At 37.2% G+C, this 24,501-nt stretch overlaps 10 protein-coding genes and 5 pseudogenes across 10 annotated transcripts; 5 read left to right on the top strand and 10 right to left on the bottom strand.

The window, feature by feature from the left end:
- Positions 1–1,402: 1,402 nt before the first annotated feature.
- On the bottom strand, positions 1,403–1,780 carry LOC148600498 (histone H2A-like). Its single transcript, XM_088558192.1, has one exon. It carries the CDS (start codon positions 1,778–1,780, stop codon positions 1,403–1,405), a length of 378 nt encoding a protein of 125 aa, XP_088414318.1.
- Positions 1,781–2,034: 254 nt separating this feature from the next.
- LOC148600497 (histone H2B pseudogene) lies at positions 2,035–2,412 on the top strand (annotated as a pseudogene).
- Positions 2,413–3,092: 680 nt separating this feature from the next.
- LOC148600496 (histone H4) lies at positions 3,093–3,404 on the bottom strand. Its single transcript, XM_088558190.1, has one exon. The coding sequence runs from the start codon at positions 3,402–3,404 to the stop codon at positions 3,093–3,095; it is 312 nt and encodes a 103-aa protein (XP_088414316.1).
- A 2,987-nt stretch (positions 3,405–6,391) lies between these two features.
- LOC148600495 (histone H2A-like) lies at positions 6,392–6,769 on the bottom strand. The gene has a single exon (XM_088558189.1). The coding sequence runs from the start codon at positions 6,767–6,769 to the stop codon at positions 6,392–6,394; it is 378 nt and encodes a 125-aa protein (XP_088414315.1).
- A 254-nt stretch (positions 6,770–7,023) lies between these two features.
- On the top strand, positions 7,024–7,401 carry LOC148600494 (histone H2B pseudogene; annotated as a pseudogene).
- A 680-nt stretch (positions 7,402–8,081) lies between these two features.
- On the bottom strand, positions 8,082–8,393 carry LOC148600493 (histone H4). Its single transcript, XM_088558188.1, has one exon. It carries the CDS (start codon positions 8,391–8,393, stop codon positions 8,082–8,084), a length of 312 nt encoding a protein of 103 aa, XP_088414314.1.
- Positions 8,394–11,384: 2,991 nt separating this feature from the next.
- On the bottom strand, positions 11,385–11,762 carry LOC148600492 (histone H2A-like). Its single transcript, XM_088558187.1, has one exon. It carries the CDS (start codon positions 11,760–11,762, stop codon positions 11,385–11,387), a length of 378 nt encoding a protein of 125 aa, XP_088414313.1.
- A 254-nt stretch (positions 11,763–12,016) lies between these two features.
- Positions 12,017–12,394, top strand: LOC148600491 (histone H2B pseudogene; annotated as a pseudogene).
- Positions 12,395–13,074: 680 nt separating this feature from the next.
- On the bottom strand, positions 13,075–13,386 carry LOC148600490 (histone H4). Its single transcript, XM_088558185.1, has one exon. The coding sequence runs from the start codon at positions 13,384–13,386 to the stop codon at positions 13,075–13,077; it is 312 nt and encodes a 103-aa protein (XP_088414311.1).
- Positions 13,387–16,372: 2,986 nt separating this feature from the next.
- On the bottom strand, positions 16,373–16,750 carry LOC148600489 (histone H2A-like). Its single transcript, XM_088558184.1, has one exon. It carries the CDS (start codon positions 16,748–16,750, stop codon positions 16,373–16,375), a length of 378 nt encoding a protein of 125 aa, XP_088414310.1.
- A 254-nt stretch (positions 16,751–17,004) lies between these two features.
- LOC148600488 (histone H2B pseudogene) lies at positions 17,005–17,382 on the top strand (annotated as a pseudogene).
- A 680-nt stretch (positions 17,383–18,062) lies between these two features.
- LOC148600487 (histone H4) lies at positions 18,063–18,374 on the bottom strand. The gene has a single exon (XM_088558182.1). It carries the CDS (start codon positions 18,372–18,374, stop codon positions 18,063–18,065), a length of 312 nt encoding a protein of 103 aa, XP_088414308.1.
- Positions 18,375–21,375: 3,001 nt separating this feature from the next.
- Positions 21,376–21,753, bottom strand: LOC148600486 (histone H2A-like). The gene has a single exon (XM_088558181.1). The coding sequence runs from the start codon at positions 21,751–21,753 to the stop codon at positions 21,376–21,378; it is 378 nt and encodes a 125-aa protein (XP_088414307.1).
- A 254-nt stretch (positions 21,754–22,007) lies between these two features.
- LOC148600485 (histone H2B pseudogene) lies at positions 22,008–22,385 on the top strand (annotated as a pseudogene).
- A 680-nt stretch (positions 22,386–23,065) lies between these two features.
- On the bottom strand, positions 23,066–23,377 carry LOC148600484 (histone H4). The gene has a single exon (XM_088558180.1). The coding sequence runs from the start codon at positions 23,375–23,377 to the stop codon at positions 23,066–23,068; it is 312 nt and encodes a 103-aa protein (XP_088414306.1).
- Between the last annotated feature and the right edge of the window lie 1,124 nt (positions 23,378–24,501).

Raw genomic sequence — 24,501 nt, 5'->3', positions numbered from 1 at the left:
TCATAATGTGAAAAGTCACACATTAAGCACGTTCTCCGCGAATTCTGCGTGCAAGCTGAATGTCCTTGGGCATGATTGTGACTCTCTTGGCGTGGATGGCGCACAAGTTGGTGTCTTCAAAAAGACCGACCAAGTAAGCTTCACTAGCTTCCTGGAGTGCCATGACGGCGGAGCTCTGGAATCTGAGATCAGTTTTGAAGTCCTGAGCGATTTCTCTGACTAATCTCTGGAATGGGAGTTTTCTGATGAGAAGCTCGGTGCTCTTTTGATATCTTCTGATTTCTCTCAATGCGACAGTTCCAGGTCTGTATCTGTGTGGTTTCTTGACTCCTCCAGTAGCGGGTGCGCTCTTACGAGCAGCCTTAGTTGCCAGTTGTTTCCTTGGAGCCTTTCCTCCGGTGGACTTACGAGCGGTTTGCTTTGTACGAGCCATTACGAACGATGTATGATTTCAATAACCGAACGGTGATAATACTGTAGCCTTGAGGGTCGGCTTTTGTCGTCGTATAAATTTGACAAGCAAGTTCATTATTGGTCGGTCGAAGCAATAAAACTCACTGTGATTGGTTATCATTCAGGTAATTTCATTGGAGGAATTGGGAAAACTTTCAATCCACCATTCTATTCATGTTTGAGCTTTGATGACATGTTATCAAGATTATCAAAAACAATTACATTAATAGTTAATTAGATTCACCAACTTACATCTGATGTCACTCACAATTAGTCACATTTCTGTAGCAATTAGTACATACTATTACTACAAGCATTTATCATGGTTTTTACAAAAAATATTTTAGTAACAAACTAATTTTAAAAAATACAAATTATTTTTTTAAGAATCTATTTATCTTGTGTGCAATAGTTATAGTACGTGGTAAATGGGAAATTGATTCTCTTTGAATTAGTACTCCATTCTACTTTTCATCGAGAACTAGCCTGCATAAAACACATACTTAAAATGAGTTATATGGACTCGCGTTAGTAAACATACAACCCACAGGAAAATGCACGGATAAGTATATGCACATTTAGTAGAGGGCCAGAATTCTACACACACAACAGATAACTGAAACTCTACGATGCCCTCGCGTGGCTGCGTTTTTTAACGTTGTTTATTTTTTTTTTATTTTTTTTTTTTTATATTTTTTGTTTTTGTTTTTGTGAAATGCATATTAATTCTTGAATTGCATAGTTATTGTGTATAGTAATACACGTATTTATGTCCGGCCGAAAAAAAAGGCATATAGGGAAGCTGAGGGAGTGGGGGGGGGGGTGGTTATAAACTCAGTTTTAGTTGTTTTATAGTGCAAGTACACACATCAATTTAAGAATCTTTTTGAAAAGTGTTGGTGGCCCTGAAAAGGGCCGTTATATCCGATAGTTCAAAGAACTAAATTATTTATTTTGCAGCCTTTTGAGTCTTCTTGGGCAATAGAACAGCCTGGATGTTTGGCAGTACGCCACCCTGGGCAATGGTGACACCGGAGAGCAGTTTGTTCAGTTCCTCGTCGTTTCTGATGGCCAGCTGGAGGTGACGGGGGATGATTCTGCTCTTCTTGTTGTCACGGGCAGCATTACCTGCCAATTCCAAAACTTCAGCGGCCAAATATTCCATAACAGCGGCGAGATAAACAGGGGCTCCAGCGCCTACCCTCTCTCCATAGTTGCCTTTCCTCAATAGTCTGTGGATACGACCGACAGGGAACTGAAGTCCAGCACGGGACGACCTGCTCTTGGCCTTAGATTTGGCTTTGCCTCCCTTTCCACGTCCAGACATATTGTATTATTTGTGAATTGTTCAGTTTCAAATAAATAAACATAATACTTAAAATATGCAATTTTCCATTTATAGATGCAAACGGATTGGAATGATATCATATGTATGAACCAATCAGTATCACTGTTCTGGCTTGTACTTGGTGTTTTCCGCGAGGTTCGCGCAAACATAATTTCAATCCACTTGGTCGTTTTAAATTGAAATTAGACCGAACTAGTGGGTATTATTCACTGTGTTATTATCAGAGATTAAATATGCCGCCTAAAGCAACTGGATCAAAAGGAGCAAAGAAGGCCGTGACCAAGACGAAAGCTGCACGTGCCGGAGGTGACAAGAAAAGGAAGAGAAGGAGAAGGGAGTCTTATGGAATCTACATCTACAAAGTTCTCCGACAAGTCCATCCGGACACTGGTGTCTCTTCAAAGGCAATGTCAATCATGAACAGTTTTGTCAATGATATCTTTGAGAGAATCGCCGCCGAGGCTTCGCGTCTGGCTCACTACAATAAAAGATCAACTATTACATCTCGGGAGATTCAGACTGCTGTACGTCTTCTGTTGCCGGGAGAATTAGCCAAACACGCTGTTAGCGAAGGGACCAAAGCCGTCACAAAGTACACCAGCAGCAAATAAACTTGCAGTGACGGTCTTCATACTTAACGGCCCTTTTCAGGGCCACCAAAATCTTTCAAAAAGATTCTTATGTTGATACGTTGCAAAACTGTTTATACTCTGAACTTGAATAAGAACAAATGCACACAGAAATCGTATAATCAGAAAAATAAGACTGAAAAGATTTCTTCGCCGTAGAATCAACTCCTTTACATATGAAAGCCACGCATCTAATAAGTTGATTACAAGTCAGGCTCAATAAAATAAATATGATTTCTTTCAAAAAGTGTAGATAGTTACGATACATGTACAGATGTTTGAATTTTTTAATTGAAAATAATAAAATCGGCGGTAAAAGTACATTAGCGTTCACCTTACTACAACGAAATGTGTGAAATCGACACTGAACACTACTCACTAATCGGCATGTGCAATACACAGTCTTAGTCAATAGTTGTTTTTTTGAGCAGTTTTAATAGTGAATGTTGTTGTACATAGATATGTTTTTTCTTGGGTGTCTACTGTGCAGTGATTTATAACAATAAAATGATAAACATTATTCTCAAAATGTTATTGTTGTATGCCATGGGTGTTTTAATTAGAGAAGTTATTTGCTGCATATAACATCAATATCAGAATCTTTTTGAAATATTTTGGTGGCCCTGAAAAGGGCCGTTGTTGTTATTTCTAATGGAAGCTGCTCAACCTCCGAAGCCGTATAGAGTGCGTCCTTGTCTCTTCAGGGCATAGACGACATCCATAGCTGTGACAGTTTTTCTCTTGGCATGCTCGGTGTAGGTGACTGCATCACGAATTACATTTTCCAAGAAAACTTTCAACACACCACGAGTCTCTTCATAGATAAGCCCAGAGATACGTTTGACACCACCTCTTCGTGCAAGACGACGGATAGCTGGTTTGGTGATACCTTGGATGTTATCACGCAAAACTTTCCTGTGTCGTTTGGCGCCTCCTTTTCCTAGTCCTTTACCTCCTTTACCGCGACCCGACATGGTAATTATGTAATAAAACTATATCGGTACATGATTGATGCCGGCAGGACAAAAATAATATATATAACTAGCGCGACCGTGATAGAAAGCCAATCAAGTATTTGTTAAGTAACTTTTCATTGGACAGTTTGTGTGTGACGAGGAATGGAATGTTTTGTAAGAAAGAAAAAAAGGGGGCTCAATTTTTCAAATATAGGAAATAATTCACGGCAAATAATAGACGTTTCACAAATCGTACACACAGACAACGCATGTTTAAACATGATTTATAAAACAACATAGTTATTTGCACATATGTGCAGATAACTTATAAGGCACATCGCCTTATAACTCAATGCATTGACATAAATTCGCATATATATATATATATATGTGTGTGTGTGTGTGTGTGTGTGTGTGTGTGTGTGTGCATGTAGCCGCTGTAAAACGCACCAGGTCGCAGAATAATGCCAAATTTCTGTATTTCTTTCTGTTTCGATTATTTTAAAATAACAGAGAAAGTTTTTCAATATACTACTGTGTTGGAAGTCAGACTATTGACGGTCCTTTATACGGGGGAATTTATCCTATTTATTTTCTTTTTTCTTTTTATTTCATTGCAGTGAAGATCGGTGTCGGACTTTTCAATTATGAAAAAGGTCCACTTAAATGCGAGCGAATGTCTGGATTGTGTATCCGGTGAGTGCACAGAATGCAAAAATAAAGCAAAAAAAAAAAATTTATATATAACAAAAAAGTGATAATGATAATAAAAAATATATTGTGTTTATGGCTGAGCGAAATTCTCCGGTTCAGACGACAGGGCTTAAGGAATTTTATGAGGTGATAATTAAAATACTAAGGTATTATAGAGAATTGCTGAAAGGTGTGAGTAGTGCTAACTCTTAGTAACCGGCTTTACGTATTCACTTATACGGCCAATGTATAATGTGTTAAGATGTGTATTGTTCAGAAAGTAAACGCGAATTGACCCTTAAAAAGAAAAAAAAAATATTATGATAAAAAAAAAAATAACGAATAAAAAGTATCAGAAAAAAAAATGACATTAGTCTTTGATAATTTTATATGAAGAAAAGGAAAAAGTTAATATAGATGTAATAATAGAATTTTTAAACATAAAGGGAAGGTGTTTCCATGGACAGAGATACACTTACATTCATATATGAACACATATTTATTAAAAAAAAATTACCACGAAATGCATGAAAGTTGCACACAACGATTACATTTTTATTCCAAATGTATAAATGGAATGAGTTCATGTGTATTGTAAATCCGTCAACGCTATGACGAGAAAGCAATTTGGTCTATTGAAATCACATTTTATGAAAAATAGATAGAGAATATTTGTACACGTATAAACTTATACAAAATATGTGAGATAAAAACTTTTTCGGAAAGGGAAAGATGGTTGTTGAACGGTATGCCTTTATTTATTAGGCGCAATTACTTGGTGTTTTCTAGGTACAGACAGGTGTAAAAAAAGGGTGTGTTACATTTTTTATTCGTGTATTATTAGACTGGATTACATATCAACTTAAAAATCTTTTTTTGAAGATTTGTGTGGCCCTTAAAAGGGCCGTTTTCATAATGTGAAAAGTCACACATTAAGCACGTTCTCCGCGAATTCTGCGTGCAAGCTGAATGTCCTTGGGCATGATTGTGACTCTCTTGGCGTGGATGGCGCACAAGTTGGTGTCTTCAAAAAGACCGACCAAGTAAGCTTCACTAGCTTCCTGGAGTGCCATGACGGCGGAGCTCTGGAATCTGAGATCAGTTTTGAAGTCCTGAGCGATTTCTCTGACTAATCTCTGGAATGGGAGTTTTCTGATGAGAAGCTCGGTGCTCTTTTGATATCTTCTGATTTCTCTCAATGCGACAGTTCCAGGTCTGTATCTGTGTGGTTTCTTGACTCCTCCAGTAGCGGGTGCGCTCTTACGAGCAGCCTTAGTTGCCAGTTGTTTCCTTGGAGCCTTTCCTCCGGTGGACTTACGAGCGGTTTGCTTTGTACGAGCCATTACGAACGATGTATGATTTCAATAACCGAACGGTGATAATACTGTAGCCTTGAGGGTCGGCTTTTGTCGTCGTATAAATTTGACAAGCAAGTTCATTATTGGTCGGTCGAAGCAATAAAACTCACTGTGATTGGTTATCATTCAGGTAATTTCATTGGAGGAATTGGGAAAACTTTCAATCCACCATTCTATTCATGTTTGAGCTTTGATGACATGTTATCAAGATTATCAAAAACAATTACATTAATAGTTAATTAGATTCACCAACTTACATCTGATGTCACTCACAATTAGTCACATTTCTGTAGCAATTAGTACATACTATTACTACAAGCATTTATCATGGTTTTTACAAAAAATATTTTAGTAACAAACTAATTTTAAAAAATACAAATTATTTTTTTAAGAATCTATTTATCTTGTGTGCAATAGTTATAGTACGTGGTAAATGGGAAATTGATTCTCTTTGAATTAGTACTCCATTCTACTTTTCATCGAGAACTAGCCTGCATAAAACACATACTTAAAATGAGTTATATGGACTCGCGTTAGTAAACATACAACCCACAGGAAAATGCACGGATAAGTATATGCACATTTAGTAGAGGGCCAGAATTCTACACACACAACAGATAACTGAAACTCTACGATGCCCTCGCGTGGCTGCGTTTTTTAACGTTGTTTATTTTTTTTTTATTTTTTTTTTTTTATATTTTTTGTTTTTGTTTTTGTGAAATGCATATTAATTCTTGAATTGCATAGTTATTGTGTATAGTAATACACGTATTTATGTCCGGCCGAAAAAAAAGGCATATAGGGAAGCTGAGGGAGTGGGGGGGGGGGTGGTTATAAACTCAGTTTTAGTTGTTTTATAGTGCAAGTACACACATCAATTTAAGAATCTTTTTGAAAAGTGTTGGTGGCCCTGAAAAGGGCCGTTATATCCGATAGTTCAAAGAACTAAATTATTTATTTTGCAGCCTTTTGAGTCTTCTTGGGCAATAGAACAGCCTGGATGTTTGGCAGTACGCCACCCTGGGCAATGGTGACACCGGAGAGCAGTTTGTTCAGTTCCTCGTCGTTTCTGATGGCCAGCTGGAGGTGACGGGGGATGATTCTGCTCTTCTTGTTGTCACGGGCAGCATTACCTGCCAATTCCAAAACTTCAGCGGCCAAATATTCCATAACAGCGGCGAGATAAACAGGGGCTCCAGCGCCTACCCTCTCTCCATAGTTGCCTTTCCTCAATAGTCTGTGGATACGACCGACAGGGAACTGAAGTCCAGCACGGGACGACCTGCTCTTGGCCTTAGATTTGGCTTTGCCTCCCTTTCCACGTCCAGACATATTGTATTATTTGTGAATTGTTCAGTTTCAAATAAATAAACATAATACTTAAAATATGCAATTTTCCATTTATAGATGCAAACGGATTGGAATGATATCATATGTATGAACCAATCAGTATCACTGTTCTGGCTTGTACTTGGTGTTTTCCGCGAGGTTCGCGCAAACATAATTTCAATCCACTTGGTCGTTTTAAATTGAAATTAGACCGAACTAGTGGGTATTATTCACTGTGTTATTATCAGAGATTAAATATGCCGCCTAAAGCAACTGGATCAAAAGGAGCAAAGAAGGCCGTGACCAAGACGAAAGCTGCACGTGCCGGAGGTGACAAGAAAAGGAAGAGAAGGAGAAGGGAGTCTTATGGAATCTACATCTACAAAGTTCTCCGACAAGTCCATCCGGACACTGGTGTCTCTTCAAAGGCAATGTCAATCATGAACAGTTTTGTCAATGACATCTTTGAGAGAATCGCCGCCGAGGCTTCGCGTCTGGCTCACTACAATAAAAGATCAACTATTACATCTCGGGAGATTCAGACTGCTGTACGTCTTCTGTTGCCGGGAGAATTAGCCAAACACGCTGTTAGCGAAGGGACCAAAGCCGTCACAAAGTACACCAGCAGCAAATAAACTTGCAGTGACGGTCTTCATACTTAACGGCCCTTTTCAGGGCCACCAAAATCTTTCAAAAAGATTCTTATGTTGATACGTTGCAAAACTGTTTATACTCTGAACTTGAATAAGAACAAATGCACACAGAAATCGTATAATCAGAAAAATAAGACTGAAAAGATTTCTTCGCCGTAGAATCAACTCCTTTACATATGAAAGCCACGCATCTAATAAGTTGATTACAAGTCAGGCTCAATAAAATAAATATGATTTCTTTCAAAAAGTGTAGATAGTTACGATACATGTACAGATGTTTGAATTTTTTAATTGAAAATAATAAAATCGGCGGTAAAAGTACATTAGCGTTCACCTTACTACAACGAAATGTGTGAAATCGACACTGAACACTACTCACTAATCGGCATGTGCAATACACAGTCTTAGTCAATAGTTGTTTTTTTGAGCAGTTTTAATAGTGAATGTTGTTGTACATAGATATGTTTTTTCTTGGGTGTCTACTGTGCAGTGATTTATAACAATAAAATGATAAACATTATTCTCAAAATGTTATTGTTGTATGCCATGGGTGTTTTAATTAGAGAAGTTATTTGCTGCATATAACATCAATATCAGAATCTTTTTGAAATATTTTGGTGGCCCTGAAAAGGGCCGTTGTTGTTATTTCTAATGGAAGCTGCTCAACCTCCGAAGCCGTATAGAGTGCGTCCTTGTCTCTTCAGGGCATAGACGACATCCATAGCTGTGACAGTTTTTCTCTTGGCATGCTCGGTGTAGGTGACTGCATCACGAATTACATTTTCCAAGAAAACTTTCAACACACCACGAGTCTCTTCATAGATAAGCCCAGAGATACGTTTGACACCACCTCTTCGTGCAAGACGACGGATAGCTGGTTTGGTGATACCTTGGATGTTATCACGCAAAACTTTCCTGTGTCGTTTGGCGCCTCCTTTTCCTAGTCCTTTACCTCCTTTACCGCGACCCGACATGGTAATTATGTAATAAAACTATATCGGTACATGATTGATGCCGGCAGGACAAAAATAATATATATAACTAGCGCGACCGTGATAGAAAGCCAATCAAGTATTTGTTAAGTAACTTTTCATTGGACAGTTTGTGTGTGACGAGGAATGGAATGTTTTGTAAGAAAGAAAAAAAGGGGGCTCAATTTTTCAAATATAGGAAATAATTCACGGCAAATAATAGACGTTTCACAAATCGTACACACAGACAACGCATGTTTAAACATGATTTATAAAACAACATAGTTATTTGCACATATGTGCAGATAACTTATAAGGCACATCGCCTTATAACTCAATGCATTGACATAAATTCGCATATATATATATATATGTGTGTGTGTGTGTGTGTGTGTGTGTGTGTGTGTGTGTGTGTGCATGTAGCCGCTGTAAAACGCACCAGGTCGCAGAATAATGCCAAATTTCTGTATTTCTTTCTGTTTCGATTATTTTAAAATAACAGAGAAAGTTTTTCAATATACTACTGTGTTGGAAGTCAGACTATTGACGGTCCTTTATACGGGGGAATTTATCCTATTTATTTTCTTTTTTCTTTTTATTTCATTGCAGTGAAGATCGGTGTCGGACTTTTCAATTATGAAAAAGGTCCACTTAAATGCGAGCGAATGTCTGGATTGTGTATCCGGTGAGTGCACAGAATGCAAAAATAAAGCAAAAAAAAAAAATTTATATATAACAAAAAAGTGATAATGATAATAAAAAATATATTGTGTTTATGGCTGAGCGAAATTCTCCGGTTCAGACGACAGGGCTTAAGGAATTTTATGAGGTGATAATTAAAATACTAAGGTATTATAGAGAATTGCTGAAAGGTGTGAGTAGTGCTAACTCTTAGTAACCGGCTTTACGTATTCACTTATACGGCCAATGTATAATGTGTTAAGATGTGTATTGTTCAGAAAGTAAACGCGAATTGACCCTTAAAAAGAAAAAAAAAATATTATGATAAAAAAAAAAATAACGAATAAAAAGTATCAGAAAATAAAATGACATTAGTCTTTGATAATTTTATATGAAGAAAAGGAAAAAGTTAATATAGATGTAATAATAGAATTTTTAAACATAAAGGGAAGGTGTTTCCATGGACAGAGATACACTTACATTCATATATGAACACATATTTATTAAAAAAAAATTACCACGAAATGCATGAAAGTTGCACACAACGATTACATTTTTATTCCAAATGTATAAATGGAATGAGTTCATGTGTATTGTAAATCCGTCAACGCTATGACGAGAAAGCAATTTGGTCTATTGAAATCACATTTTATGAAAAATAGATAGAGAATATTTGTACACGTATAAACTTATACAAAATATGTGAGATAAAAACTTTTTCGGAAAGGGAAAGATGGTTGTTGAACGGTATGCCTTTATTTATTAGGCGCAATTACTTGGTGTTTTCTAGGTACAGACAGGTGTAAAAAAAGGGTGTGTTACATTTTTTATTCGTGTATTATTAGACTGGATTACATATCAACTTAAAAATCTTTTTTTGAAGATTTGTGTGGCCCTTAAAAGGGCCGTTTTCATAATGTGAAAAGTCACACATTAAGCACGTTCTCCGCGAATTCTGCGTGCAAGCTGAATGTCCTTGGGCATGATTGTGACTCTCTTGGCGTGGATGGCGCACAAGTTGGTGTCTTCAAAAAGACCGACCAAGTAAGCTTCACTAGCTTCCTGGAGTGCCATGACGGCGGAGCTCTGGAATCTGAGATCAGTTTTGAAGTCCTGAGCGATTTCTCTGACTAATCTCTGGAATGGGAGTTTTCTGATGAGAAGCTCGGTGCTCTTTTGATATCTTCTGATTTCTCTCAATGCGACAGTTCCAGGTCTGTATCTGTGTGGTTTCTTGACTCCTCCAGTAGCGGGTGCGCTCTTACGAGCAGCCTTAGTTGCCAGTTGTTTCCTTGGAGCCTTTCCTCCGGTGGACTTACGAGCGGTTTGCTTTGTACGAGCCATTACGAACGATGTATGATTTCAATAACCGAACGGTGATAATACTGTAGCCTTGAGGGTCGGCTTTTGTCGTCGTATAAATTTGACAAGCAAGTTCATTATTGGTCGGTCGAAGCAATAAAACTCACTGTGATTGGTTATCATTCAGGTAATTTCATTGGAGGAATTGGGAAAACTTTCAATCCACCATTCTATTCATGTTTGAGCTTTGATGACATGTTATCAAGATTATCAAAAACAATTACATTAATAGTTAATTAGATTCACCAACTTACAACTGATGTCACTCACAATTAGTCACATTTCTGTAGCAATTAGTACATACTATTACTACAAGCATTTATCATGGTTTTTACAAAAAATATTTTAGTAACAAACTAATTTTAAAAAATACAAATTATTTTTTTAAGAATCTATTTATCTTGTGTGCAATAGTTATAGTACGTGGTAAATGGGAAATTGATTCTCTTTGAATTAGTACTCCATTCTACTTTTCATCGAGAACTAGCCTGCATAAAACACATACTTAAAATGAGTTATATGGACTCGCGTTAGTAAACATACAACCCACAGGAAAATGCACGGATAAGTATATGCACATTTAGTAGAGGGCCAGAATTCTACACACACAACAGATAACTGAAACTCTACGATGCCCTCGCGTGGCTGCGTTTTTTAACGTTGTTTATTTTTTTTTTATTTTTTTTTTTTTATATTTTTTGTTTTTGTTTTTGTGAAATGCATATTAATTCTTGAATTGCATAGTTATTGTGTATAGTAATACACGTATTTATGTCCGGCCGAAAAAAAAGGCATATAGGGAAGCTGAGGGAGTGGGGGGGGGGGTGGTTATAAACTCAGTTTTAGTTGTTTTATAGTGCAAGTACACACATCAATTTAAGAATCTTTTTGAAAAGTGTTGGTGGCCCTGAAAAGGGCCGTTATATCCGATAGTTCAAAGAACTAAATTATTTATTTTGCAGCCTTTTGAGTCTTCTTGGGCAATAGAACAGCCTGGATGTTTGGCAGTACGCCACCCTGGGCAATGGTGACACCGGAGAGCAGTTTGTTCAGTTCCTCGTCGTTTCTGATGGCCAGCTGGAGGTGACGGGGGATGATTCTGCTCTTCTTGTTGTCACGGGCAGCATTACCTGCCAATTCCAAAACTTCAGCGGCCAAATATTCCATAACAGCGGCGAGATAAACAGGGGCTCCAGCGCCTACCCTCTCTCCATAGTTGCCTTTCCTCAATAGTCTGTGGATACGACCGACAGGGAACTGAAGTCCAGCACGGGACGACCTGCTCTTGGCCTTAGATTTGGCTTTGCCTCCCTTTCCACGTCCAGACATATTGTATTATTTGTGAATTGTTCAGTTTCAAATAAATAAACATAATACTTAAAATATGCAATTTTCCATTTATAGATGCAAACGGATTGGAATGATATCATATGTATGAACCAATCAGTATCACTGTTCTGGCTTGTACTTGGTGTTTTCCGCGAGGTTCGCGCAAACATAATTTCAATCCACTTGGTCGTTTTAAATTGAAATTAGACCGAACTAGTGGGTATTATTCACTGTGTTATTATCAGAGATTAAATATGCCGCCTAAAGCAACTGGATCAAAAGGAGCAAAGAAGGCCGTGACCAAGACGAAAGCTGCACGTGCCGGAGGTGACAAGAAAAGGAAGAGAAGGAGAAGGGAGTCTTATGGAATCTACATCTACAAAGTTCTCCGACAAGTCCATCCGGACACTGGTGTCTCTTCAAAGGCAATGTCAATCATGAACAGTTTTGTCAATGATATCTTTGAGAGAATCGCCGCCGAGGCTTCGCGTCTGGCTCACTACAATAAAAGATCAACTATTACATCTCGGGAGATTCAGACTGCTGTACGTCTTCTGTTGCCGGGAGAATTAGCCAAACACGCTGTTAGCGAAGGGACCAAAGCCGTCACAAAGTACACCAGCAGCAAATAAACTTGCAGTGACGGTCTTCATACTTAACGGCCCTTTTCAGGGCCACCAAAATCTTTCAAAAAGATTCTTATGTTGATACGTTGCAAAACTGTTTATACTCTGAACTTGAATAAGAACAAATGCACACAGAAATCGTATAATCAGAAAAATAAGACTGAAAAGATTTCTTCGCCGTAGAATCAACTCCTTTACATATGAAAGCCACGCATCTAATAAGTTGATTACAAGTCAGGCTCAATAAAATAAATATGATTTCTTTCAAAAAGTGTAGATAGTTACGATACATGTACAGATGTTTGAATTTTTTAATTGAAAATAATAAAATCGGCGGTAAAAGTACATTAGCGTTCACCTTACTACAACGAAATGTGTGAAATCGACACTGAACACTACTCACTAATCGGCATGTGCAATACACAGTCTTAGTCAATAGTTGTTTTTTTGAGCAGTTTTAATAGTGAATGTTGTTGTACATAGATATGTTTTTTCTTGGGTGTCTACTGTGCAGTGATTTATAACAATAAAATGATAAACATTATTCTCAAAATGTTATTGTTGTATGCCATGGGTGTTTTAATTAGAGAAGTTATTTGCTGCATATAACATCAATATCAGAATCTTTTTGAAATATTTTGGTGGCCCTGAAAAGGGCCGTTGTTGTTATTTCTAATGGAAGCTGCTCAACCTCCGAAGCCGTATAGAGTGCGTCCTTGTCTCTTCAGGGCATAGACGACATCCATAGCTGTGACAGTTTTTCTCTTGGCATGCTCGGTGTAGGTGACTGCATCACGAATTACATTTTCCAAGAAAACTTTCAACACACCACGAGTCTCTTCATAGATAAGCCCAGAGATACGTTTGACACCACCTCTTCGTGCAAGACGACGGATAGCTGGTTTGGTGATACCTTGGATGTTATCACGCAAAACTTTCCTGTGTCGTTTGGCGCCTCCTTTTCCTAGTCCTTTACCTCCTTTACCGCGACCCGACATGGTAATTATGTAATAAAACTATATCGGTACATGATTGATGCCGGCAGGACAAAAATAATATATATAACTAGCGCGACCGTGATAGAAAGCCAATCAAGTATTTGTTAAGTAACTTTTCATTGGACAGTTTGTGTGTGACGAGGAATGGAATGTTTTGTAAGAAAGAAAAAAAGGGGGCTCAATTTTTCAAATATAGGAAATAATTCACGGCAAATAATAGACGTTTCACAAATCGTACACACAGACAACGCATGTTTAAACATGATTTATAAAACAACATAGTTATTTGCACATATGTGCAGATAACTTATAAGGCACATCGCCTTATAACTCAATGCATTGACATAAATTCGCATATATATATATATATGTGTGTGTGTGTGTGTGTGTGTGTGTGTGTGTGTGTGTGCATGTAGCCGCTGTAAAACGCACCAGGTCGCAGAATAATGCCAAATTTCTGTATTTCTTTCTGTTTCGATTATTTTAAAATAACAGAGAAAGTTTTTCAATATACTACTGTGTTGGAAGTCAGACTATTGACGGTCCTTTATACGGGGGAATTTATCCTATTTATTTTCTTTTTTCTTTTTATTTCATTGCAGTGAAGATCGGTGTCGGACTTTTCAATTATGAAAAAGGTCCACTTAAATGCGAGCGAATGTCTGGATTGTGTATCCGGTGAGTGCACAGAATGCAAAAATAAAGCAAAAAAAAAAAATTTATATATAACAAAAAAGTGATAATGATAATAAAAAATATATTGTGTTTATGGCTGAGCGAAATTCTCCGGTTCAGACGACAGGGCTTAAGGAATTTTATGAGGTGATAATTAAAATACTAAGGTATTATAGAGAATTGCTGAAAGGTGTGAGTAGTGCTAACTCTTAGTAACCGGCTTTACGTATTCACTTATACGGCCAATGTATAATGTGTTAAGATGTGTATTGTTCAGAAAGTAAACGCGAATTGACCCTTAAAAAGAAAAAAAAAATATTATGATAAAAAAAAAAATAACGAATAAAAAGTATCAGAAAAAAAAATGACATTAGTCTTTGATAATTTTATATGAAGAAAAGGAAAAAGTTAATATAGATGTAATAATAGAATTTTTAAACATAAAGGGAAGGTGTTTCCATGGACAGAGATACACTTACATTCATATATGAACACATATTTATTAAAAAAAAATTACCACGAAATGCATGAAAGTTGCACACAACGATTACATTTTTATTCCAAATGTATAAATGGAATGAGTTCATGTGTATTGTAAATCCGTCAACGCTATGACGAGAAAGCAATTTGGTCTATTGAAATCACATTTTATGAAAAATAGATAGAGAATATTTGTACACGTATAAACTTATACAAAATATGTGAGATAAAAACTTTTTCGGAAAGGGAAAGATGGTTGTTGAACGGTATGCCTTTATTTATTAGGCGCAATTACTTGGTGTTTTCTAGGTACAGACAGGTGTAAAAAAAGGGTGTGTTACATTTTTTATTCGTGTATTATTAGACTGGATTACATATCAACTTAAAAATCTTTTTTTGAAGATTTGTGTGGCCCTTAAAAGGGCCGTTTTCATAATGTGAAAAGTCACACATTAAGCACGTTCTCCGCGAATTCTGCGTGCAAGCTGAATGTCCTTGGGCATGATTGTGACTCTCTTGGCGTGGATGGCGCACAAGTTGGTGTCTTCAAAAAGACCGACCAAGTAAGCTTCACTAGCTTCCTGGAGTGCCATGACGGCGGAGCTCTGGAATCTGAGATCAGTTTTGAAGTCCTGAGCGATTTCTCTGACTAATCTCTGGAATGGGAGTTTTCTGATGAGAAGCTCGGTGCTCTTTTGATATCTTCTGATTTCTCTCAATGCGACAGTTCCAGGTCTGTATCTGTGTGGTTTCTTGACTCCTCCAGTAGCGGGTGCGCTCTTACGAGCAGCCTTAGTTGCCAGTTGTTTCCTTGGAGCCTTTCCTCCGGTGGACTTACGAGCGGTTTGCTTTGTACGAGCCATTACGAACGATGTATGATTTCAATAACCGAACGGTGATAATACTGTAGCCTTGAGGGTCGGCTTTTGTCGTCGTATAAATTTGACAAGCAAGTTCATTATTGGTCGGTCGAAGCAATAAAACTCACTGTGATTGGTTATCATTCAGGTAATTTCATTGGAGGAATTGGGAAAACTTTCAATCCACCATTCTATTCATGTTTGAGCTTTGATGACATGTTATCAAGATTATCAAAAACAATTACATTAATAGTTAATTAGATTCACCAACTTACATCTGATGTCACTCACAATTAGTCACATTTCTGTAGCAATTAGTACATACTATTACTACAAGCATTTATCATGGTTTTTACAAAAAATATTTTAGTAACAAACTAATTTTAAAAAATACAAATTATTTTTTTAAGAATCTATTTATCTTGTGTGCAATAGTTATAGTACGTGGTAAATGGGAAATTGATTCTCTTTGAATTAGTACTCCATTCTACTTTTCATCGAGAACTAGCCTGCATAAAACACATACTTAAAATGAGTTATATGGACTCGCGTTAGTAAACATACAACCCACAGGAAAATGCACGGATAAGTATATGCACATTTAGTAGAGGGCCAGAATTCTACACACACAACAGATAACTGAAACTCTACGATGCCCTCGCGTGGCTGCGTTTTTTAACGTTGTTTATTTTTTTTTTATTTTTTTTTTTTTATATTTTTTGTTTTTGTTTTTGTGAAATGCATATTAATTCTTGAATTGCATAGTTATTGTGTATAGTAATACACGTATTTATGTCCGGCCGAAAAAAAAGGCATATAGGGAAGCTGAGGGAGTGGGGGGGGGGTGGTTATAAACTCAGTTTTAGTTGTTTTATAGTGCAAGTACACACATCAATTTAAGAATCTTTTTGAAAAGTGTTGGTGGCCCTGAAAAGGGCCGTTATATCCGATAGTTCAAAGAACTAAATTATTTATTTTGCAGCCTTTTGAGTCTTCTTGGGCAATAGAACAGCCTGGATGTTTGGCAGTACGCCACCCTGGGCAATGGTGACACCGGAGAGCAGTTTGTTCAGTTCCTCGTCGTTTCTGATGGCCAGCTGGAGGTGACGGGGGATGATTCTGCTCTTCTTGTTGTCACGGGCAGCATTACCTGCCAATTCCAAAACTTCAGCGGCCAAATATTCCATAACAGCGGCGAGATAAACAGGGGCTCCAGCGCCTACCCTCTCTCCATAGTTGCCTTTCCTCAATAGTCTGTGGATACGACCGACAGGGAACTGAAGTCCAGCACGGGACGACCTGCTCTTGGCCTTAGATTTGGCTTTGCCTCCCTTTCCACGTCCAGACATATTGTATTATTTGTGAATTGTTCAGTTTCAAATAAATAAACATAATACTTAAAATATGCAATTTTCCATTTATAGATGCAAACGGATTGGAATGATATCATATGTATGAACCAATCAGTATCACTGTTCTGGCTTGTACTTGGTGTTTTCCGCGAGGTTCGCGCAAACATAATTTCAATCCACTTGGTCGTTTTAAATTGAAATTAGACCGAACTAGTGGGTATTATTCACTGTGTTATTATCAGAGATTAAATATGCCGCCTAAAGCAACTGGATCAAAAGGAGCAAAGAAGGCCGTGACCAAGACGAAAGCTGCACGTGCCGGAGGTGACAAGAAAAGGAAGAGAAGGAGAAGGGAGTCTTATGGAATCTACATCTACAAAGTTCTCCGACAAGTCCATCCGGACACTGGTGTCTCTTCAAAGGCAATGTCAATCATGAACAGTTTTGTCAATGATATCTTTGAGAGAATCGCCGCCGAGGCTTCGCGTCTGGCTCACTACAATAAAAGATCAACTATTACATCTCGGGAGATTCAGACTGCTGTACGTCTTCTGTTGCCGGGAGAATTAGCCAAACACGCTGTTAGCGAAGGGACCAAAGCCGTCACAAAGTACACCAGCAGCAAATAAACTTGCAGTGACGGTCTTCATACTTAACGGCCCTTTTCAGGGCCACCAAAATCTTTCAAAAAGATTCTTATGTTGATACGTTGCAAAACTGTTTATACTCTGAACTTGAATAAGAACAAATGCACACAGAAATCGTATAATCAGAAAAATAAGACTGAAAAGATTTCTTCGCCGTAGAATCAACTCCTTTACATATGAAAGCCACGCATCTAATAAGTTGATTACAAGTCAGGCTCAATAAAATAAATATGATTTCTTTCAAAAAGTGTAGATAGTTACGATACATGTACAGATGTTTGAATTTTTTAATTGAAAATAATAAAATCGGCGGTAAAAGTACATTAGCGTTCACCTTACTACAACGAAATGTGTGAAATCGACACTGAACACTACTCACTAATCGGCATGTGCAATACACAGTCTTAGTCAATAGTTGTTTTTTTGAGCAGTTTTAATAGTGAATGTTGTTGTACATAGATATGTTTTTTCTTGGGTGTCTACTGTGCAGTGATTTATAACAATAAAATGATAAACATTATTCTCAAAATGTTATTGTTGTATGCCATGGGTGTTTTAATTAGAGAAGTTATTTGCTGCATATAACATCAATATCAGAATCTTTTTGAAATATTTTGGTGGCCCTGAAAAGGGCCGTTGTTGTTATTTCTAATGGAAGCTGCTCAACCTCCGAAGCCGTATAGAGTGCGTCCTTGTCTCTTCAGGGCATAGACGACATCCATAGCTGTGACAGTTTTTCTCTTGGCATGCTCGGTGTAGGTGACTGCATCACGAATTACATTTTCCAAGAAAACTTTCAACACACCACGAGTCTCTTCATAGATAAGCCCAGAGATACGTTTGACACCACCTCTTCGTGCAAGACGACGGATAGCTGGTTTGGTGATACCTTGGATGTTATCACGCAAAACTTTCCTGTGTCGTTTGGCGCCTCCTTTTCCTAGTCCTTTACCTCCTTTACCGCGACCCGACATGGTAATTATGTAATAAAACTATATCGGTACATGATTGATGCCGGCAGGACAAAAATAATATATATAACTAGCGCGACCGTGATAGAAAGCCAATCAAGTATTTGTTAAGTAACTTTTCATTGGACAGTTTGTGTGTGACGAGGAATGGAATGTTTTGTAAGAAAGAAAAAAAGGGGGCTCAATTTTTCAAATATAGGAAATAATTCACGGCAAATAATAGACGTTTCACAAATCGTACACACAGACAACGCATGTTTAAACATGATTTATAAAACAACATAGTTATTTGCACATATGTGCAGATAACTTATAAGGCACATCGCCTTATAACTCAATGCATTGACATAAATTCGCATATATATATATATATGTGTGTGTGTGTGTGTGTGTGTGTGTGTGTGTGTGTGTGTGTGTGTGTGCATGTAGCCGCTGTAAAACGCACCAGGTCGCAGAATAATGCCAAATTTCTGTATTTCTTTCTGTTTCGATTATTTTAAAATAACAGAGAAAGTTTTTCAATATACTACTGTGTTGGAAGTCAGACTATTGACGGTCCTTTATACGGGGGAATTTATCCTATTTATTTTCTTTTTTCTTTTTATTTCATTGCAGTGAAGATCGGTGTCGGACTTTTCAATTATGAAAAAGGTCCACTTAAATGCGAGCGAATGTCTGGATTGTGTATCCGGTGAGTGCACAGAATGCAAAAATAAAGCAAAAAAAAAAATTTATATATAACAAAAAAGTGATAATGATAATAAAAAATATATTGTGTTTATGGCTGAGCGAAATTCTCCGGTTCAGACGACAGGGCTTAAGGAATTTTATGAGGTGATAATTAAAATACTAAGGTATTATAGAGAATTGCTGAAAGGTGTGAGTAGTGCTAACTCTTAGTAACCGGCTTTACGTATTCACTTATACGGCCAATGTATAATGTGTTAAGATGTGTATTGTTCAGAAAGTAAACGCGAATTGACCCTTAAAAAGAAAAAAAAAATATTATGATAAAAAAAAAAATAACGAATAAAAAGTATCAGAAAAAAAAATGACATTAGTCATGAAAATGATAATTTTATATGAAGAAAAGGAAAAAGTTAATATAGATGTAATAATAGAATTTTTAAACATAAAGGGAAGGTGTTTCCATGGACAGAGATACACTTACATTCATATATGAACACATATTTATTAAAAAAAAATTACCACGAAATGCATGAAAGTTGCACACAACGATTACATTTTTATTCCAAATGTATAAATGGAATGAGTTCATGTGTATTGTAAATCCGTCAACGCTATGACGAGAAAGCAATTTGGTCTATTGAAATCACATTTTATGAAAAATAGATAGAGAATATTTGTACACGTATAAACTTATACAAAATATGTGAGATAAAAACTTTTTCGGAAAGGGAAAGATGGTTGTTGAACGGTATGCCTTTATTTATTAGGCGCAATTACTTGGTGTTTTCTAGGTACAGACAGGTGTAAAAAAAGGGTGTGTTACATTTTTTATTCGTGTATTATTAGACTGGATTACATATCAACTTAAAAATCTTTTTTTGAAGATTTGTGTGGCCCTTAAAAGGGCCGTTTTCATAATGTGAAAAGTCACACATTAAGCACGTTCTCCGCGAATTCTGCGTGCAAGCTGAATGTCCTTGGGCATGATTGTGACTCTCTTGGCGTGGATGGCGCACAAGTTGGTGTCTTCAAAAAGACCGACCAAGTAAGCTTCACTAGCTTCCTGGAGTGCCATGACGGCGGAGCTCTGGAATCTGAGATCAGTTTTGAAGTCCTGAGCGATTTCTCTGACTAATCTCTGGAATGGGAGTTTTCTGATGAGAAGCTCGGTGCTCTTTTGATATCTTCTGATTTCTCTCAATGCGACAGTTCCAGGTCTGTATCTGTGTGGTTTCTTGACTCCTCCAGTAGCGGGTGCGCTCTTACGAGCAGCCTTAGTTGCCAGTTGTTTCCTTGGAGCCTTTCCTCCGGTGGACTTACGAGCGGTTTGCTTTGTACGAGCCATTACGAACGATGTATGATTTCAATAACCGAACGGTGATAATACTGTAGCCTTGAGGGTCGGCTTTTGTCGTCGTATAAATTTGACAAGCAAGTTCATTATTGGTCGGTCGAAGCAATAAAACTCACTGTGATTGGTTATCATTCAGGTAATTTCATTGGAGGAATTGGGAAAACTTTCAATCCACCATTCTATTCATGTTTGAGCTTTGATGACATGTTATCAAGATTATCAAAAACAATTACATTAATAGTTAATTAGATTCACCAACTTACATCTGATGTCACTCACAATTAGTCACATTTCTGTAGCAATTAGTACATACTATTACTACAAGCATTTATCATGGTTTTTACAAAAAATATTTTAGTAACAAACTAATTTTAAAAAATACAAATTATTTTTTTAAGAATCTATTTATCTTGTGTGCAATAGTTATAGTACGTGGTAAATGGGAAATTGATTCTCTTTGAATTAGTACTCCATTCTACTTTTCATCGAGAACTAGCCTGCATAAAACACATACTTAAAATGAGTTATATGGACTCGCGTTAGTAAACATACAACCCACAGGAAAATGCACGGATAAGTATATGCACATTTAGTAGAGGGCCAGAATTCTACACACACAACAGATAACTGAAACTCTACGATGCCCTCGCGTGGCTGCGTTTTTTAACGTTGTTTATTTTTTTTTTATTTTTTTTTTTTTATATTTTTTGTTTTTGTTTTTGTGAAATGCATATTAATTCTTGAATTGCATAGTTATTGTGTATAGTAATACACGTATTTATGTCCGGCCGAAAAAAAAGGCATATAGGGAAGCTGAGGGAGTGGGGGGGGGGGTGGTTATAAACTCAGTTTTAGTTGTTTTATAGTGCAAGTACACACATCAATTTAAGAATCTTTTTGAAAAGTGTTGGTGGCCCTGAAAAGGGCCGTTATATCCGATAGTTCAAAGAACTAAATTATTTATTTTGCAGCCTTTTGAGTCTTCTTGGGCAATAGAACAGCCTGGATGTTTGGCAGTACGCCACCCTGGGCAATGGTGACACCGGAGAGCAGTTTGTTCAGTTCCTCGTCGTTTCTGATGGCCAGCTGGAGGTGACGGGGGATGATTCTGCTCTTCTTGTTGTCACGGGCAGCATTACCTGCCAATTCCAAAACTTCAGCGGCCAAATATTCCATAACAGCGGCGAGATAAACAGGGGCTCCAGCGCCTACCCTCTCTCCATAGTTGCCTTTCCTCAATAGTCTGTGGATACGACCGACAGGGAACTGAAGTCCAGCACGGGACGACCTGCTCTTGGCCTTAGATTTGGCTTTGCCTCCCTTTCCACGTCCAGACATATTGTATTATTTGTGAATTGTTCAGTTTCAAATAAATAAACATAATACTTAAAATATGCAATTTTCCATTTATAGATGCAAACGGATTGGAATGATATCATATGTATGAACCAATCAGTATCACTGTTCTGGCTTGTACTTGGTGTTTTCCGCGAGGTTCGCGCAAACATAATTTCAATCCACTTGGTCGTTTTAAATTGAAATTAGACCGAACTAGTGGGTATTATTCACTGTGTTATTATCAGAGATTAAATATGCCGCCTAAAGCAACTGGATCAAAAGGAGCAAAGAAGGCCGTGACCAAGACGAAAGCTGCACGTGCCGGAGGTGACAAGAAAAGGAAGAGAAGGAGAAGGGAGTCTTATGGAATCTACATCTACAAAGTTCTCCGACAAGTCCATCCGGACACTGGTGTCTCTTCAAAGGCAATGTCAATCATGAACAGTTTTGTCAATGATATCTTTGAGAGAATCGCCGCCGAGGCTTCGCGTCTGGCTCACTACAATAAAAGATCAACTATTACATCTCGGGAGATTCAGACTGCTGTACGTCTTCTGTTGCCGGGAGAATTAGCCAAACACGCTGTTAGCGAAGGGACCAAAGCCGTCACAAAGTACACCAGCAGCAAATAAACTTGCAGTGACGGTCTTCATACTTAACGGCCCTTTTCAGGGCCACCAAAATCTTTCAAAAAGATTCTTATGTTGATACGTTGCAAAACTGTTTATACTCTGAACTTGAATAAGAACAAATGCACACAGAAATCGTATAATCAGAAAAATAAGACTGAAAAGATTTCTTCGCCGTAGAATCAACTCCTTTACATATGAAAGCCACGCATCTAATAAGTTGATTACAAGTCAGGCTCAATAAAATAAATATGATTTCTTTCAAAAAGTGTAGATAGTTACGATACATGTACAGATGTTTGAATTTTTTAATTGAAAATAATAAAATCGGCGGTAAAAGTACATTAGCGTTCACCTTACTACAACGAAATGTGTGAAATCGACACTGAACACTACTCACTAATCGGCATGTGCAATACACAGTCTTAGTCAATAGTTGTTTTTTTGAGCAGTTTTAATAGTGAATGTTGTTGTACATAGATATGTTTTTTCTTGGGTGTCTACTGTGCAGTGATTTATAACAATAAAATGATAAACATTATTCTCAAAATGTTATTGTTGTATGCCATGGGTGTTTTAATTAGAGAAGTTATTTGCTGCATATAACATCAATATCAGAATCTTTTTGAAATATTTTGGTGGCCCTGAAAAGGGCCGTTGTTGTTATTTCTAATGGAAGCTGCTCAACCTCCGAAGCCGTATAGAGTGCGTCCTTGTCTCTTCAGGGCATAGACGACATCCATAGCTGTGACAGTTTTTCTCTTGGCATGCTCGGTGTAGGTGACTGCATCACGAATTACATTTTCCAAGAAAACTTTCAACACACCACGAGTCTCTTCATAGATAAGCCCAGAGATACGTTTGACACCACCTCTTCGTGCAAGACGACGGATAGCTGGTTTGGTGATACCTTGGATGTTATCACGCAAAACTTTCCTGTGTCGTTTGGCGCCTCCTTTTCCTAGTCCTTTACCTCCTTTACCGCGACCCGACATGGTAATTATATAATAAAACTATATCGGTACATGATTGATGCCGGCAGGACAAAAATAATATATATAACTAGCGCGACCGTGATAGAAAGCCAATCAAGTATTTGTTAAGTAACTTTTCATTGGACAGTTTGTGTGTGACGAGGAATGGAATGTTTTGTAAGAAAGAAAAAAAGGGGGCTCAATTTTTCAAATATAGGAAATAATTCACGGCAAATAATAGACGTTTCACAAATCGTACACACAGACAACGCATGTTTAAACATGATTTATAAAACAACATAGTTATTTGCACATATGTGCAGATAACTTATAAGGCACATCGCCTTATAACTCAATGCATTGACATAAATTCGCATATATATATATATATGTGTGTGTGTGTGTGTGTGTGTGTGTGTGTGTGTGTGTGTGTGCATGTAGCCGCTGTAAAACGCACCAGGTCGCAGAATAATGCCAAATTTCTGTATTTCTTTCTGTTTCGATTATTTTAAAATAACAGAGAAAGTTTTTCAATATACTACTGTGTTGGAAGTCAGACTATTGACGGTCCTTTATACGGGGGAATTTATCCTATTTATTTTCTTTTTTCTTTTTATTTCATTGCAGTGAAGATCGGTGTCGGACTTTTCAATTATGAAAAAGGTCCACTTAAATGCGAGCGAATGTCTGGATTGTGTATCCGGTGAGTGCACAGAATGCAAAAATAAAGCAAAAAAAAAAAATTTATATATAACAAAAAAGTGATAATGATAATAAAAAATATATTGTGTTTATGGCTGAGCGAAATTCTCCGGTTCAGACGACAGGGCTTAAGGAATTTTATGAGGTGATAATTAAAATACTAAGGTATTATAGAGAATTGCTGAAAGGTGTGAGTAGTGCTAACTCTTAGTAACCGGCTTTACGTATTCACTTATACGGCCAATGTATAATGTGTTAAGATGTGTATTGTTCAGAAAGTAAACGCGAATTGACCCTTAAAAAGAAAAAAAAAATATTATGATAAAAAAAAAAATAACGAATAAAAAGTATCAGAAAAAAAAATGACATTAGTCTTTGATAATTTTATATGAAGAAAAGGAAAAAGTTAATATAGATGTAATAATAGAATTTTTAAACATAAA

The sequence above is a fragment of the Perna viridis genome, chromosome 13, assembly GCF_037379345.1.
Source record: "Perna viridis isolate PV_CMFRI_1.1 ecotype Kerala chromosome 13, ASM3737934v1, whole genome shotgun sequence".
Lineage (NCBI taxonomy): Eukaryota > Metazoa > Mollusca > Bivalvia > Mytilida > Mytilidae > Perna > Perna viridis.
This window is presented reverse-complemented; position numbering and strand designations above follow the sequence as displayed.